Here is a 16,126-nt window from a genome sequence, read left to right as displayed (position 1 = left end):
CTCTCTCTCTCTCTCTCTCTCTCTCTCTCTCTCTCTCTCTCTCTCTCAATCTCTTTAAGAATGGCACAGAATAGGGAACAAGTTTCTAAAATTCTGTAGAAGAGTTCTTATGTGTCAAGTGGAATTCACTCCCTAAGAACAGATGCTTGTGACGTCAGGTTCACAAAAGGGTGAGGAAGCCATTCCCTCAAGTTCCTCAGGAGCTACACCTGACCCAAATTCTCGTCCTGTGTACATGAGGGCAATGGAGGGTGTCTTCTCTGCTGTGAGTTAATCCATTACAATATCCACAGATATTCAATTTATATAGTACCTCAAACACTGGGGCTAATTTAGCAGTTGTCCAACAGCCTGATGATAATGAAAGGAAAAAAAATCAAAGAAAACAAGAATTCAGGAAGCCAAGACTTAAGATAGAGACACTGATATCATTGTACCCAAGCTGTCCACAGCTGTCACCAACATCTAAACTGCAGCAATAAAACAAAATCATCATCCTGTGCCTGTACAACACATGACACTGCTGATGGGAAATCATTGCTAGTAGATTTCCCACACTATCCTGGTAGCTTTTCTTCCTGTCCATTATTTATTACTGCAGAGCACATGGATGCCTACTTTTACTAACAGAGTTTTATTGTGCCGTCCTAATGCATTCATTCACTGGCTATGGCTGCTCCCCACTATAAATCAAAACTGAGGGACTGTACTCGAGACCTTGGGGCACACCGGCTCTAAAATATTTATCTGGATGCTATAAAACCTGAAGGAATCAGGAGGGCTGATTTATTCTCAGAGGAGGAAGGCTATGGGACAAGGCTTGTCCCTGCCACCCAGGAAAGGATGAGCTGTCGATGATAAGGAGATCCAGACACAAAACACAAAGGGTCTGTCCTGACCCCTCCAGGGTTGAGAACACTAAGACATTTCTGAGACTTGTGGTATTCTGAATCAGCAGCCCAGACTGAGGCACTAGCTTTTTATGGGAAGTTGGTAACAAAACAAAAGCAAAACAAAATAAAACAAAACACCAAGGAATGAAAGACACTTAGCAAATAATGGCTCACAAAGGTTCACAGCACAACTGGATGCATCAGCAAAGTCTAGGGCTGGATGTGAAGAGCAGAAACTACAAATCAGAAGAATGGTAATATGACAGCAAAGCACTGTCACCAAGGTGGAAACAGAGAATCTATTAAGACAGAGAATCCTTAGAAGCACATGGGTCAGCCATACTTGTATACACAGTGGCCAATGGTAAGGACAACCGTCTCAAACAGAGGGAGAAATCGAGGACCAACCAATACCTGTGGAGACTATCCTCTCTCCACATGTATGCCATGACATGTGCATACTTGCACACATACATACACACACACACACACACACACACACATTTACACACACCATAGGCATACACAAAGACTAAAATAAGAAATGATTTGAGTTTCAGTATAAGATAAATGACTAATTTATTTTTAAGTCTTCTGGCAAACAGAAAGGGGGAAAAAAAGAGAAAGGAACTGCATGGAATTTTCTTTCTTTTTGCTACCAAGTCATAAAACAAATGGAAGTTACCATAAGTAGGGTTTCTATATCTTACACGAATGGAGAAAGAAAATATTTATATATCACATTAGTATTCAAATTCATAAAGTTTAAAAGTTGTGATTGCAAGAGTTGTGGCTTCAAGGCTAATGGATAAAAGACAGCATTGCATATATTTTGAATTTTTCAGAATGCTTTTGAGGCCAAATAGGAAAATAAACTCATTATTTCTGAAGCTCATGTAATATTGAGGAGGGGAGAGTTGACAAAGGTTAAGTTTGAAAATAGAACACAGATTTGCAAAATCAGAGGAGAGATAAAAATGGAAGCCAGCACATAGTATTCTTATGCATGCGGAGAGTGACAGAACTCACTCTGGGAGAGGTGTCCGAGAAGCAAATGAGCCAAGGAGACAGACTAGTTTGGAATTGGAAAGTGAGTGTGAGACTCCTGGTGTAAACTTACTGACAGAAAACACAAACAGAGAGCAATGCAGTACTGTACAGTGCAGCCGAATTAGGCTCCTGACAGCCGCTCCCTTCAGCTCAAGGGGCCAGGCTTTATGAAGGACAAAGAACCCACAGTAGCCAAAGGACAGTTAGGAAAAGGGAACTCCAGTTCTAGTCAGTTTGTGACCGAACAACCAAATGGCCATATCAGAAATTCTATATTATTCAAATTTTTATTTGGATACATTGTTTTAGCTTTTAAAGATAACAAAGGCTGAAGATGTGGCTCAATATGGTGGTAGAGTGTCTGGTTAGCAGGCATGAGGCCCAGGGTTTGATTCCCCAGCACTGCTTAAAACGAGCTGTGATGGTGCACACCTGTTATCCAATACCAGCACTAGGGAATTGGAGACTGTTCAAGGTCATCCCCCACTACACAGTGAGTTGAAGGCTTCTTTGGGTCACATAAGCCTCGGTCTCAACGAGCAAAAGCTAATCAAATGCTCAGTGGTAACCTGAATCACAAATGCTACCAGATGTTCCTATGCTGTTTGGCCTTAATTGATTTTCTTCTATTAGTTTATTGCTGGGTGCATCCAGTAGGCTAGTCTCTGTGAGCTCTTGGGTCTGAGCACAATGTGGAAGGAAGATGACATTACTCCAGAGCTCACAGTGTTGACACAGGCTCAATCCCTCTCTCCTTTCCCTTGACCTAAAACAAGTGCCTGTAGGTGCTTTGCCTCGCCTTCTCCTTGTTGAATGGAAATTTGATGGTAGGGTGGCAAGGATTCAGGAAGACAGCATGTTCAAGATGAGCTCCCTTTGCCCACAACATCAGGGCCAGAAGTGTTTTAGATTCAGGAGGCTTCTTCATTGCTGTTTTATATTGGCATACACATAAAGAGATATTTTAGGGACAGAGTCCAAATCTGAACATAAAAATCCATTATGCTTCACGTACGGTACATACATAGTCTTGGAGTACTTTGATTTATTTTAGTGTATATTATACTTATTAATTTGTTGTTTGCTTGTTTGTTTACTGTGTGATGAGTGAACATGTGAACTGCAACATGTGTTGCAAAAGCCAGAAGACAACTTTGGGAGTTCTCTTCCACTGTGTGGGTCAGGTCATCAGGCCTAGTATAAGTACCTCTACCTGTGGAGTCATGCTGCCAGCCTAAAGGCTATTTTATACAATCGACTAAATAACTTTTCACATGGAATACTGACAGCATGCCATGGATAAAAGGGTACAAGGTCTTCTTTCCTCTAGTAGACATTGATTAAAGTGTGCAAGACACTGCATTCTGGCTGTGACCCAATACATGAAGTCAGTCATCAAACTTTTGACTTTTCTTGTTGGTGACAAAGATAGGGTTCAGGCGACCACTTACCCTCAGCTATTCATTGGTTCTTACTGCTCTGAAAACCCTGAGATGTATGTGAAATACAGTTCCCGAAACTGCCTGTCGGATCAAGTTCTTAGTCTTGACAGTTTCATACATTATCATGTCCACAACCATTTCCTCTCCAGCTCACCACATCCATTCCAACACAGTCCTCTCCTGACTTCATGTCTGACCGTGGACAGACGTGTGGGGGCATCTATGGGTACATGGGAAATCCAAAGGAAGGAAGGAGGGAGGGAGGGAGGGAGGGAGGGAGAGAGGGAGGGAGGGAGGGAGGGAAGGAGGGAAGGAAGGAAGGAAGGAAGGAAGGAAGGAAGGAAGGAAGGAAGGAAGGAAGGAAGAAGAAAAGCAAGAAAGCAAGCAGCAGCCAGCTGCTGGGAAAGGGACAACCATTCCTGTCAACTGTCAATAACTCCTTTGATAAGCAGTGGGGCCCAGGCAGCACATTCCCTTTCTATGCCAGAATTTGGGCTGGCTTGATCTTGTGCTAGTCTTGTGCAGGAAGCCACAGCTGCTGTAGTTTCTGAGTGCAGTGCCCACATCCAGTGGTTCCTGCCACACTAGCAGATCTGGGGGTATGGCAGTACCCATAGTTCTCAGAGTCTCATCCTCTCCTCAATGTTTAAATAGATAAGGCGTCTCAGGCACTTCATTAATAGGTCTTGAAGAAAAAACTGAGACAGAACAAGAAAGGTTTTCAGGCCATGCAATCAGGTATCTGTTACCTCAAGAATCAAGTAGACTGCAGATGGCACATTTGCTACTGTGCTCACCCAACTGTCCTCTGCAATACAGTAAACAAACATATTTTCTTTCTAAAACCCTCCATAAAAGAGAAAGAACCACCATAAAATAAACAGGAAAGATACCACTAAGGTAGAAGTAGAAACTATGCAATTATAATAACTCTACATAGAAAACTTCTGCCCATTGAGAACTTGAAGTCTTAATGAGTAACAAAGAACATTCTAAAAGCCATGGCCCATCAACCATTGAATAGTCTCGGGTGACATCCATGACTGAGCCAATCAGGAAACATCCCCACCTGAAAGCCAGAATCCAGCAAGCCTTGCTATCCCTTCATCCTTAGCACTACAGCTAGAAGTGAACAATGGTTTTCAAGTAACCATGGAAAATGATTGTAGAACCACTCAGCTACACATCGTGAGGCAGGGCACCATTTATCCCTGACTTTAAAACAGCTGGAGAACTCTTTCATTGTAAGAACCATTTTCTAAAAATGTAATTTGCCTTCCCACTTCTTCACCTGCTTTAAGAAAAACACTCTGAAGAAGACAAAGATGTCAGGAAACATAGTAGCATTGAATATTTCTTTTACTCTCTCTCCACCCCCAGCCCATTTTAAAAAAGGCTCTGTTTCATTTGGAGTTTCCTTTGAGGGATTCCCTCACTTGCTACACAACAAAATACAAGAAGCCTTCCAAATGAAGTAGAGACTATTCAGCTATGCCTCTGTTCTCTCCCTTTCTCTCTCTCTCCTTCCCATCCTAGTTGCAACTTAGTATTTTGTGGAGAAAGAAAATGAGTGTAAGGGCATCTACTCAACAATAGTGATTCTCAAGAACCTTGTCTCTTTTTGACTCAACATGTCACATCTAACCATGTATCAAGGAGGAAGACTTCATAGGGCACCAGAGGCTGAGAGGCTCTTATACAAAGTGGTACAAGTAATGTCTCTAGAATATGAAGAGTTTCAAAACTTCAAGAAATCATTAACTATGATAACTCGGGGTACTTAAAGCATCCAGTGTCCACAGATAACTTAGGATATTTGAAGCATCCTGTATCCAGGAACTGAACCCTCATTTCACAGCTCTGGCATCTAAAGCCCACCCCTAAGCACTGTTGCACTGGTTCTGCACTGGGGGGGAGTTGGCAGGCTTCCCAAGTGAGAATTCTTCCATCACTGCAAAGCTGTGCAGGTTCACAGTGTTCAAAGGACAACGCAGCAGAAGCCCACCCTGCCCCTGACTAATAGGCTGCCTTCTTTATCTGACTCATCCCCACAAACAGCACTGCCAGAGCTGAGGTCACCTAAAGCAGCCGTTCTCACCTGTGGGTTGTGACCCCTTTGGGGGTTGAATATCGGATATCTTGCACATCAGATATTTACACTGAGATTCCTTACAGTAACAAAATTACAGTTATGGAGTAGAGATGAAATAATTTTATGGTGGGGGGTCACCACAGCAGGAGGAACTGTATGAAAGGGTCACAATCTTAAGAAGGTTGAGAACCCCTGGAGATGAGAAACATCTCATCTCCACCCACCATACTTGCTCATGCCAAGCTGCCGTCTTTTCCGTGAGCTCTGGCCTACAAGGCACGGATGTGCATAGTCGTGGTTTAAATGTGCACTGTTTAAAGAACAGACAGTGAGAGTTAACCCCTTAGATCCCAGCTCGTTTCCCTGGAGCAGAAAGGACAGTTTTATCAGAGTCTGGGGGCAGGGAGGATAGGGAGACACTGGTCAAAGCTAAGAGATTTTCAGATTCCGGCCTGAAACAAAAGTCATATTTTATGGAGAATCTTCAACTGTTTATGAAACCTCTTTAAATATACTGTATCATTTTGGAAATGAAGTTCTTACATTTACCTAAACATCCTTGCATCTACAAGTCTTTTGAATACAAAGGAAAAAGTAAGAATCCTAAAATCTAAAGTTTTTTGTTGTTTTATTGAGTGTATCAGGAATCATCGGTTTGAGGAGGACGAAGACTTCAAGCTCTTTAGTTGACTTCAGAACTGTATCACTAGCCTTATTTTGTAACTGTAAAAAGAGAAGATTTTGTGGAGATCTCAGCTGTGAACCAATGTTCTCTGTAAAAATGCTATGCCTCCCACTGGCCCTTCAGCAAGGCTGAATAACTTCCTGGGATGTCAGAGATGGTGGAAGAGTTGGAATGGTGCAGGTCCAGACCTTAATTATGATTTATCTTGTGCTATCTTCAGCATCCTTACTAGCCATCGCTTGCATGTCTCAGTCTGACTTGACATCCCTGTATCTGTTTTACAGATAAAACCTCTCACAACAAATTAACAAATCCCTTGTATTAGCATTCCTTCTAGGCTCCACCCCACAGTTACCTAGCAACAGCTAGGTATGCCTGACTCAGCATTAAAGGAGCTGTTTAGCCCCTCCTCTCTTCCACTCTCTTACCCTCATCCCTCTCTGTCCCTTCTCTCCCCATTCCTCTCCCCCTTCTCTCTCCATGTGTTCACGACCAACTTCTACTCCTCTCTCTCTCTCTCCCTCTCCCTCTCCCTCTCCCTTTCCCCCTCCCCCTCCCCCGAGCTTTCCTTGCTCTGAGGTTAACTCATCTACTCCATGTTTCCACTGAAGCAGTTGGAAAACGCCCTGATCCATGGCTCTCTTTGTTCTGGTACTATACAAACTTTGAGAATCCACTTCTACATTGGGATGTAGAGTTGGGCTAACCTAAATCTGTGCTCTCAGGCCACTCTCAGTCATCCGTGGCTCTAGAATGGACTCTCTTCTTTCAGGATCGCTATTGTTATATCAAGACTGTTTAGGACCAGCTCAAAACGGCAGTGACACCATATAAATTAAAAAAAAAAAAATCAACCAATTCAAAAGAAAACCCGTAACACTGAACTTGCAAGTTTCTTTTGTCTTAAAGTAAACACACACACACACACAACTGTACACATCAAGGAGAAAACTAGGAACATACCAGAGGATGCTTCCAGTCTCTCCAGTCTGCTGATCAGCCAGTCGAGGGAGCCAGAAAATTGAGCACAGTTTTTACGATTTCCTCTAATTAGAGCCGCTGCAAAAGAAGAACTCGAATTAATGTGATTTTCAAGTTCAGGGACAAAGGTAAGGTCACATGAGGCATGATGAAATAAGAGAGAGAAGAAAGCACCTCTGAATCTCATCTAAACCATATGCAAATGCAACTACAAACATACCCATACACATGAAATTGAGTTTTGTGGTGTTTTTGTTTTTGTTTTTCATGTCATGGCTTCTCCAGGAGGGGGCTGAAAACTTCTCATTAGAAGGCAAACAATTCCGGAAAGCAGGGATTCACACCAGGAGGTGATAATGAAGAGCGACAGGAACCCGCTCTCTGGAAGTCTCCCCTCTTGGATTCTAGCACACATCGCTTTTAATTAGTCATCAGACTGAACTATTTGATATCTCCAGAGCCCGATTTTCACACCTATACTCCTAAGGAGTTAAGAGCATATCAGATTTCCTGAGACAAAATAAAAGGACATATGCAGCTAGCAGCTATGATTCTAACAGGTGTGTTGGGGGTGCAACTAAATGAATCATGGTGGAGAAAATGACAGGGCCGATTGCTAATGTGTACCTCTCATCATTTAGGGATCCCCGATCATATAAAAACAGGTTTAGAGGAACCTATTTTAACTTTGCCTAGCTTTGTGATATCTCACATAAAATTCTGAAATGACCCAGATTGTATACTCAAAAGAAAAATTCCATTTTCTCCATTAAAACTCAGCAGATTCAGTTCTGTGACAGCAAACTAGTATTTTTTTCCCCCACAAAAGTTCTCTGCTTACACCTTTCAGACTGTTCAGAAACAGTGTAAATGTGCACAGGTGTGCATGTGTGAGATTTGTGAATAGCATATTTAAAGGCAGAGAATATGTATGCGAGGGAAAGTCATTCGCAGTCTGCTCACACTAGGAGGTAGACTAGAGAGCCAGAGTCTGAGGCTCTGGCCTGGAACCTACTACTTAAGAACAGGAGGATGAAAAGCCTACAGTTAGCCTGTGCAAGCCACAGTGAAGATGCCCTTCACGTCTCCTTCCAAAGTAAGCCAGCAAATAAAACTGATTCCTGCTCTGACAGAAAAAGAGAAATACACAAAAGGACAGGAAGATTTTCTCCCTCTGGCTAAAGAGAGACTTAGGAGCCTCAGAAACAGGATAAAGGAAGTACATGTAGTGACAGGGCCTGAGGACAGGTGTGTGCCGACAAGCTTGCCAACCTCAGATCCTCAAGACCCATATATGGTGGAAGGAATGATGTCTTGCAAGTAGTCCTCTGTCCTCCGCATGTGAACCTTGGCATGTCTCTGCCTCTCCCACCCACAACACACAATGCACACAAATAAAATGTAAAAAAGAAAATAAATCCATAAAGTTACATTTTGACGGCATCCCTGTTCATCAAGCTAGTCTTCATCTGATGACCATTCTTGTCTCCAAGTACAGCAGTGTAAGTTTAATGTGAGCAGAACACTACAATATAGAACACAAGACGAAACTCTTCCCCAGTGCTAGGAAAACACAACACCAGCAGCATGCTTTAACTGCTGCCTCACTGACCCCAAGGCTTTCATCCTCCACAAATGCCATTTTCCCTCCATTACTGAAGAATATTTGACATCAGAGTATTGGGCCATGTGTTGTAGTGGGATAATTTCCCGATACATTTGCAATAAAGCTCAGTCATTGGGAAGTATGAAAGGTAGGTGGAGTGAGGAAGGGGAGGAGAGAGAAGGAGGTGGAGGAGGAGAGAAGATGACTGCAGATATACGTGTGTCTCTAGCAGTCTAAGGCAGTTATAATATCTAGGTTAGATAATTGGGCAACAATTCTAATTGTAAGGACATCTTCTTTATTGAGCATTTCCAAATACATAAATCTACTGGATATCTTTAAGCATTAAAAGTCTTTATTCTACCGGGTAGAATATTCTACCACGGGCATAGTGGGAATGGTCTGGGCTCAGCCAAGCATTGTGGACAGCATGGTGGATTGGAAGAGCCAGCCACCACGTTGGTGCCTCATGGATTCCAGGGCCTGTGCATCTAGCTATCTGGAGCCCCAATCAGAGCAGTGGGAACATGGTGGCTGTCCAGGAACAAGCTGGACCGGGTGCCATTTTCAAAGTATCACCCCTACAATATGTGGCCCTGTGAATGTAAGGAAAATAAAATATGTGTCTTGTATGTCTTCCTGTGCTGGATTTTATGTTCTTTTAGATATAATATTCTGCCTTATTAAACCTCTTCACAATGCAGAAAGCTTACAAAAGTAGAGATTTCTCAGCTACACAAATGAGTAACTGGTTGCTAGTGTACATAAAAAGAATATCCAGTGCTTAAATAACTGTAATTCATCTTATGTACAATAAAAACAGTCCAAGTATGCTCTTAGGAAGCAAATGCAAATTCACGGAACTAATTTTTATCAATGTTGAATAATTAAAACTCTTTAAACTTTTATCTAGTCAGAATGTGAAAGTGAGGGTTATTAGCTTTCTGTGTCTGTGTCATCTTGTGTCTGTGTCTTGTGTCTTGTATCTTGTGTCTTGTGCCTGTGCCTATGCCTGTGTCTGTAGGAGGTCAGGCTATGTCACCCTGAAGGTATTGTCACTTGTTGCTAGCTTCTAATTCACCATAATTATCTATCCTTAGCCTTCCAGGTGCTGGGTTTATAAGCAGATATCACCATACTCAACATCATTATTGAAAATTAATTTTAAACATTATTATGTGCTGGTGAGATAGCTCAGTGGGTAGAGGTATTTCTTGTTGAGCCGGATGAGTCAATCTCAGGGACTCACATAGCAGAAGGAGAAGTCAGAGTGGCCCTCTGAGTTCCATATGTGCACTGTGGCACATGAGCCCACATGGATATACACAAATAGTAAATACATGTAATAACAAAATAAAAACATCCCTATCAGGTCATGTGTGTGAATGCTCAGGCTCCTGCTGGTGGTGGAGTTAGAGAAGGTTTGGGAGAGGTGGCCTTGTTGGAGGAAGTATGTCACCAAAGGTGGGCTTTGAAAGCTTAAAGACTCATTCATTTTACTTGAGTGTCTCAGTTTCATGACTGCAGTTCAAGATGGATATTCTCATCATCCTGCTCCAGTACTCATACCTGCAACTTCCTGCCATGTCTCCCTGCAGGGATGATGCTTATTGGCCCTCTGGAATCATGGGCCCCAATAAACCCTTTCTTCTGTAAGTTATCCTGGTCATGCATGGCATTTTATCCCAGGACAGAGAAGTAACTACCATATACGAGTATTCAGCTATTCATTTCTTAGCTCACGTGAGTCCCAATTTAAAATAGCCAAACTGACTGAAGTCTTTTTCACTTAAAGAAAAAGTAACGTGAATTTCATAGAAGCAGTGCTTTGGATTTTGAACTCAGTTTCTGGGCTATGGATATATCATTCAGTGTTTTCTTGTAGTGCTGGGTAATTAGTTCCAGTCTACCAAGTCATCATGAGGGCCAATGACTGATGCTCAACAATATATTATATTAACAGCATTTTGGGGACATAAGTCTTTAATACATTACATGAGCAACCCTTCCTTTTTAAATAAATTTTATTGGATATTTAATTTATTTATTTATTTATAATTGCAATCCTTCCTTTTAAATAGGCTTTACACTCGATGGTTGTATCTATTTGTGGGATAATATCAGTCTGGCTCTGAGCACTTTAAGAAACGCTATGCTAAACAATAATGTCTGGGAAGCTAGATGTATCAGACACATTTTCAACTGCTTATGAAGACATGACTACCATGCACTGATGAGCTCTGTGATAGTATTGTGACATCCTGTCTTCATACTCACATGTCTTTAAGCTTTGACTGAGACTTTCCCAAAAGAATGACAAGCTTAGAGAATTACGAATGGATTGACACTTCACCATCAGGCCAGGAAACTCTCTTACTCTTCTGCTCTATTCAGCCAGCACTGAGGACTTGATGCATCCCATACGCTGCACTGGAAAGGTGCTGCACCGGGATGGTGCTGGGAAGCAGCCCAGAGTCAGAAGACATCTCACTAGCTTCTCACACTCACAATCTGCAAATGCACAGCCAACAAGCTTTCCACAGCAGAGGTAGTGGGGGCCAAGAGAAGCAGCCTCTGAAAGGTTTAGGAATGTTTAGGTTACTACGAAGACACTCTGAGAGCCACTAAAACCTGGAGTTGAAGAATTTAAGAAACTCTTGGAGAAATTCGGACAGTGTCACTGAGGATGGGGAGCTTGATAACTACAGCTGGGTGATTCCTGCCCAAGATGCTGGAGTGAAATAAGTACCCACGGAAGCAAAGATGTGGTATTCTGAGAATACCAGGTTCTCTCTCTGAATCACAAGGATGAAGTGGCCCAGAGGACTTGCCCTGTGTCTACTGAGTGGAAATACCAAAGCAGCAAGATGACTTTAAGGAAAAGAGGCTGGGCTTGTGTCACTAGGTGCACACAGCCAAGGAGGGGACAGTGAAGAGCCACCCAGATGAAGGTAGCTGTCTCCTCATCACAGGAACTGTAAGACAGACAGGCTCTGCTAGGAAGTTCCAATGTGCTGGCAAGAAAAAATGGTTCTCAGCTACCTCCAGGTCCCCAAGGATATCAGCCTTGACCTCCTGCACTAAGTAAGAGTACACAGCCATATAACCAAGTACTGATAGTTTAATCTCCCTCACCATCCACAACAGATCAGGAACAGCCTTCTGGGGAAAAAGCTGCATAGAAAGACGACATCCAAGTCATGTTTGGGTTACAAACACAGGGCCATCTAATGGCTTCCAGAACCTATGGGCATGCACCAGGCTCTGTGCCTTCTTGCTCAATTGTCCAGCCTTCTGAAAGTGTCAAGAGTTAGTGGCCTCATGCCAGAGTGATGGCTCAGCAGGTAGATAGAAGTGCTTGCTGCCAAGCCAGACCCCTAAGTTTGATCTGAGACCAACTTCTACAAAATGTTCTCTAACTTCCACTTGCTAGCTATAATATGCATGCAATGCATGTGTGTAGACACATATAACAAGATAAATAATAAATAAGCAAAACCTTAAAAGAGTAGAGCCCCACATGTGTTCAACCATATTCAGAAAGGCAAAATCTAAATGTTGCAAATAACACAAAGTCTGTGACAAATTCCTACTTCATGAAGATGAGACTATGGCAAGAGAAAAACAGGGAAAGCAGCATGCTTTGATTTAAAGTGTATTGCCTTTCCAGGTCTGCCAGGAGCCAAACCCAGGAAATTATCTTGCTGTTCTGGGATACCTAGTCTCAGGTCCCAGGAACTTAAAGAACGTCTGGCATTTCCTAAGAGCCAGTTACGACAGTGGAATGGTCTAAGGCAATACGATTCAATAGTGGGATAGCCCTAAGCAATGACCCTCACCCAAACTTCCCCAGAAATTAAAGTTTCAGAGCTTAATCAAAACCCAGACTTGCTCGCATTCTTTGTGTCTCTTGTCCCTTCGCTCTTTCGCCCTCTTCCCTAGGGTCTCGTCGAATTCCCGCGAGCATGGCCCAGGAAAGCTGTTCTCCCAATAGAAGCCAGGAAGCAGAGAGAAAGGAGGAGGGGCTAAAGGCAAAGTATACCCTTCCCCCCGCCCAGGACACAGTTCTGTTGGACCATTTTCCACAAGGGCCTCATCTCATAGCTTCTACTACCTTAAATGATGCCCTTGTTGTGGTTAATCTTTTCAGCTTAGCTGGATCTGAAATGAGCTACAAGGCAAGCTGCTGGGGACACCTGTGAGGGATTCTCTTAATCACGTTACCTGAAGTTAAGAAGACTCACCCTAAACATGGGTAGCATTTTCCAGTGTTGGCTCAGATAACTGGGGAATTTCCCTTTCCTGCTATCAGAACCAAGTATCTTCTGACTTCCAATAGACACTGAAGACCAGCAGCACTCTGGGGACCCTTCAGCCCCAGTTTGGGACTCCCAGTGTATTCAGCCTCGTGAACTAAGCAGATATTGGGTTTTTGGAATCTCCAGTGTGAGGCAGCCATTGTTGGATATCTCAACCTGTATTGTGTGAGCCAGTCTAATAATCCCCTTTCAAGATTCACTCATTCTATTGGGTCTTTTCCCTAAAAGAACTGTTTATAATATATCACAAATTATGATTCCATTTGAAATCCACTGAGTAGGTCAGAGCCCCATAGCCCAGACAGATCCCAAAAGTCCATCTACTATGCTGCACTGGGAACTAAGCCTTCACCTTCCCAACTCTTCAAGGATTCAGAAACTGGTCACTTCTGATAAACAAGAAAGAGTGGCATCCTGCTCTGTTTGTTTTAAGCTTCAAGTCTTCAGCAAATGAGTATTCATAGCTTGCCCAAGGGCCATTTCTCAGATATCCTTAGAAAGCCATGCCGCCTTGTCTGCATCCCACAGATTAATTATGTGGATGTCAGAAAAGATGTATGAAAGAGGGCCACAGTGATGCTCCTCCAACTCCAGATACAGGATGTCTGTGCCTTGCTGATGTCTTCCCAATGGCAGTTCATAAATCCACCTTCATCAATCTCTACCTAAGACCCAGCCTCGAAAAGCTGATGTCAAGCACCAAATGGTTACAGATTATCACTCTGCCTTCCCTGTTTGCTCTGTATGACAAGGACCCCAAAGAAGAGCAGCAACAGCAGGAATAAGTCTAGGAGAGGAGCCACTGTCCATCTACTTATACTTGGGATTGGTTTTTATTCTGTCCGTGTTTTATCCTCTCTCTCTCTCTCTCTCTCTCTCTCTCTCTCTCTCTCTCTCTCTCCCTCCCTCCCTCCCTCCCTCCCTCCCTCCCCCCCTTCTCTCTCTCTCTCTCTGTGTGTGTGTGTGTGTGTGTGTGTGTGTGTGTGCACTCTGGGCATAGGATCCAGGCCCTTACACAGGCCACACAAGCATGCTACCCATCATGAATTGAAGTTGATATTTAAAGTAAATCTTTTGAGGCCTGAAAATGGGCTACATAGGTCTGTGACATAAAAAAAATATATTACAGAACTCTAAGACTATGGCAGAACAGAAACTCTTCTAAACTGAAATATAAACTCACATGGGATAAGTCTGGAATCAATGGAAACTCCTGGTTATTAGCTTTGAAGTTTCTGAAAGTCAAAATGTAATCTATGTTTTCACTTCTGAAATGTTTTCCTGGTCATGAAATCAGTGGTCACCAGAATAACACTGAGAATGAAAATAAACCAAAGGAACATTGTAAACCTAAAACTTCTCATAATTCTATCCCCTAAAACACCTCTAAACCATATAAACTATCTTATGTACAAGAGGAAAGACTCTCATTTTCACTGATATATAAATGTTCTGGGGTTTTTAAAAATTAAACTGAAACCAATATATAGTTTTTTTCCTTTCCCCACCACATATTTAAGTTGCATTGTTACCACTTTTGTCAATTATAACAGGTGTACATGGCAACAGATTAGGAATAAATGTGTCCCAGAAGTAGAAAGAAACAGGAGCCAAAATTCAAAAGCCAAGAGACAGCAAGTAACACTTTTCCACATATTCTTATCGAATGTCTACTGGACCCAAAAAATTCCTTGTACATCTCTCTCTCTAATTTTATATAGTTGGACCTTTTTAAAATTAAGATTTTATTTGTGTGTGTGTGTGTGTGTGTGTGTGTGTGTGAGTGAGTGTGTGAGTGTGAGTGTGTGTGTGTGTGTGTGTGTGTTTACAGCCACCCAACATGGGTTCTGGAAAACGAACTTGGGTCTTCTGCAAGAGTGGTACACTCTTCTACCCCCTGAGGTATCTCCAAACCTTACAGATGGACTCATAATCCATGCATAAGTAAGCCTTCTTGTTCCTTCCCAGGTAATGTCATACCACAGGTTCCCAAACAGAAAGAGAGAAACAATTTGGTCTGCCTCACACAGTTTTCCAAATGATAGATTTATCTCAATCTTCAGTGATTCTACAGAACTACACTACATAAGTATACCACAAGCTCTGGAGCCAATCCCCTGTTGATATAAAGATTGCTTTCAATTTTATGCTATTTACAAGCAATTCTACAGTGGATACTCTTTTCACATTTATACAAACACACCTATAGAATATCTTTCTTAAAGCAGAGTACTTGAGAACAAAAGATCACAAGGATCTAAAGTTTTATATGTGGTCAGAGCAGGGTTGGCCAGGCTGTTAAAATTTTATCATTTGTGCTCCAATCCAGAATACATTATCCAACCATTTCCCTAATGATAAATATAATCAAGGTTATTTCTGTGCCAATCTAGTCGACACATAGGATTCTTACTTATTATTTTAACTTGCACTTATTGCCATGGTAAAATTTTGTATTATTTCATTTACTTTTGTTAGCTGTCACTCCTATCTGTTGTTTATTTTCTGACTAGCTATTATTTCTTTTGTATATGTAAAACACTATATTTTAAGGAAACTAATTAGGATATGACTTTATGGAAACTTTGGCTTACTTCTTCCAGTTCTGTAGCCTTTTGGATTTTGCAATGATATTATCTATCATACAAGTCCTTTATTATATGACGGTGGTTCTTGACCTTCCTAATACTGTGACCTTTTAATGCAGTTCCTCATGTTGTGGTAACCACTAACCATCAAATTATTTTCATTGCTACTTCATAACTGTAATTTTGCTACTGTAATGAATAATGATGTAAATTTTTTGGGAGATAGAAGTTTGTCAAAGGGGTTGGAACTCATGGGTCGAGAACCTCTGTTTCATGTGATCCTACTCGTTGGTCTTTGGTTAGTTACATATTACTAATACTTAATGATGATATTATGAGATGACGAAGGCAGTAGTGCAGTCAACAGCTGCTCACATCCTCACTGGCTCTGTGATTTTCACTGTCCGTCTTCCCCCACATCACGCTAAGCTCCTTGAGAACTTAGACAAGCACTGTACTTTAGCACTGTC

The 16,126-nt window shown here is 42.1% G+C and overlaps 1 protein-coding gene across 1 annotated transcript in view; it reads right to left on the bottom strand.

Moving 5' to 3' along the window:
• Ryr2 (ryanodine receptor 2) overlaps positions 1-16,126 on the bottom strand; it is a 424,465-nt gene that overhangs the window by 248,731 nt on the left and 159,608 nt on the right. The window contains exon 18 of the mRNA XM_028769855.1: positions 7,126-7,221. Within this exon, the coding sequence (XP_028625688.1) occupies positions 7,126-7,221 (96 nt within the window). The remainder of the gene's footprint in view (positions 1-7,125; positions 7,222-16,126) is intronic.

The sequence above is a fragment of the Grammomys surdaster genome, unplaced genomic scaffold, assembly GCF_004785775.1.
Source record: "Grammomys surdaster isolate TR1022 unplaced genomic scaffold, NIH_TR_1.0 194, whole genome shotgun sequence".
Lineage (NCBI taxonomy): Eukaryota > Metazoa > Chordata > Mammalia > Rodentia > Muridae > Grammomys > Grammomys surdaster.
The sequence above is the reverse complement of the archived record's forward strand: the minus strand, read 5'-3'. Positions and strand labels throughout refer to the sequence as shown.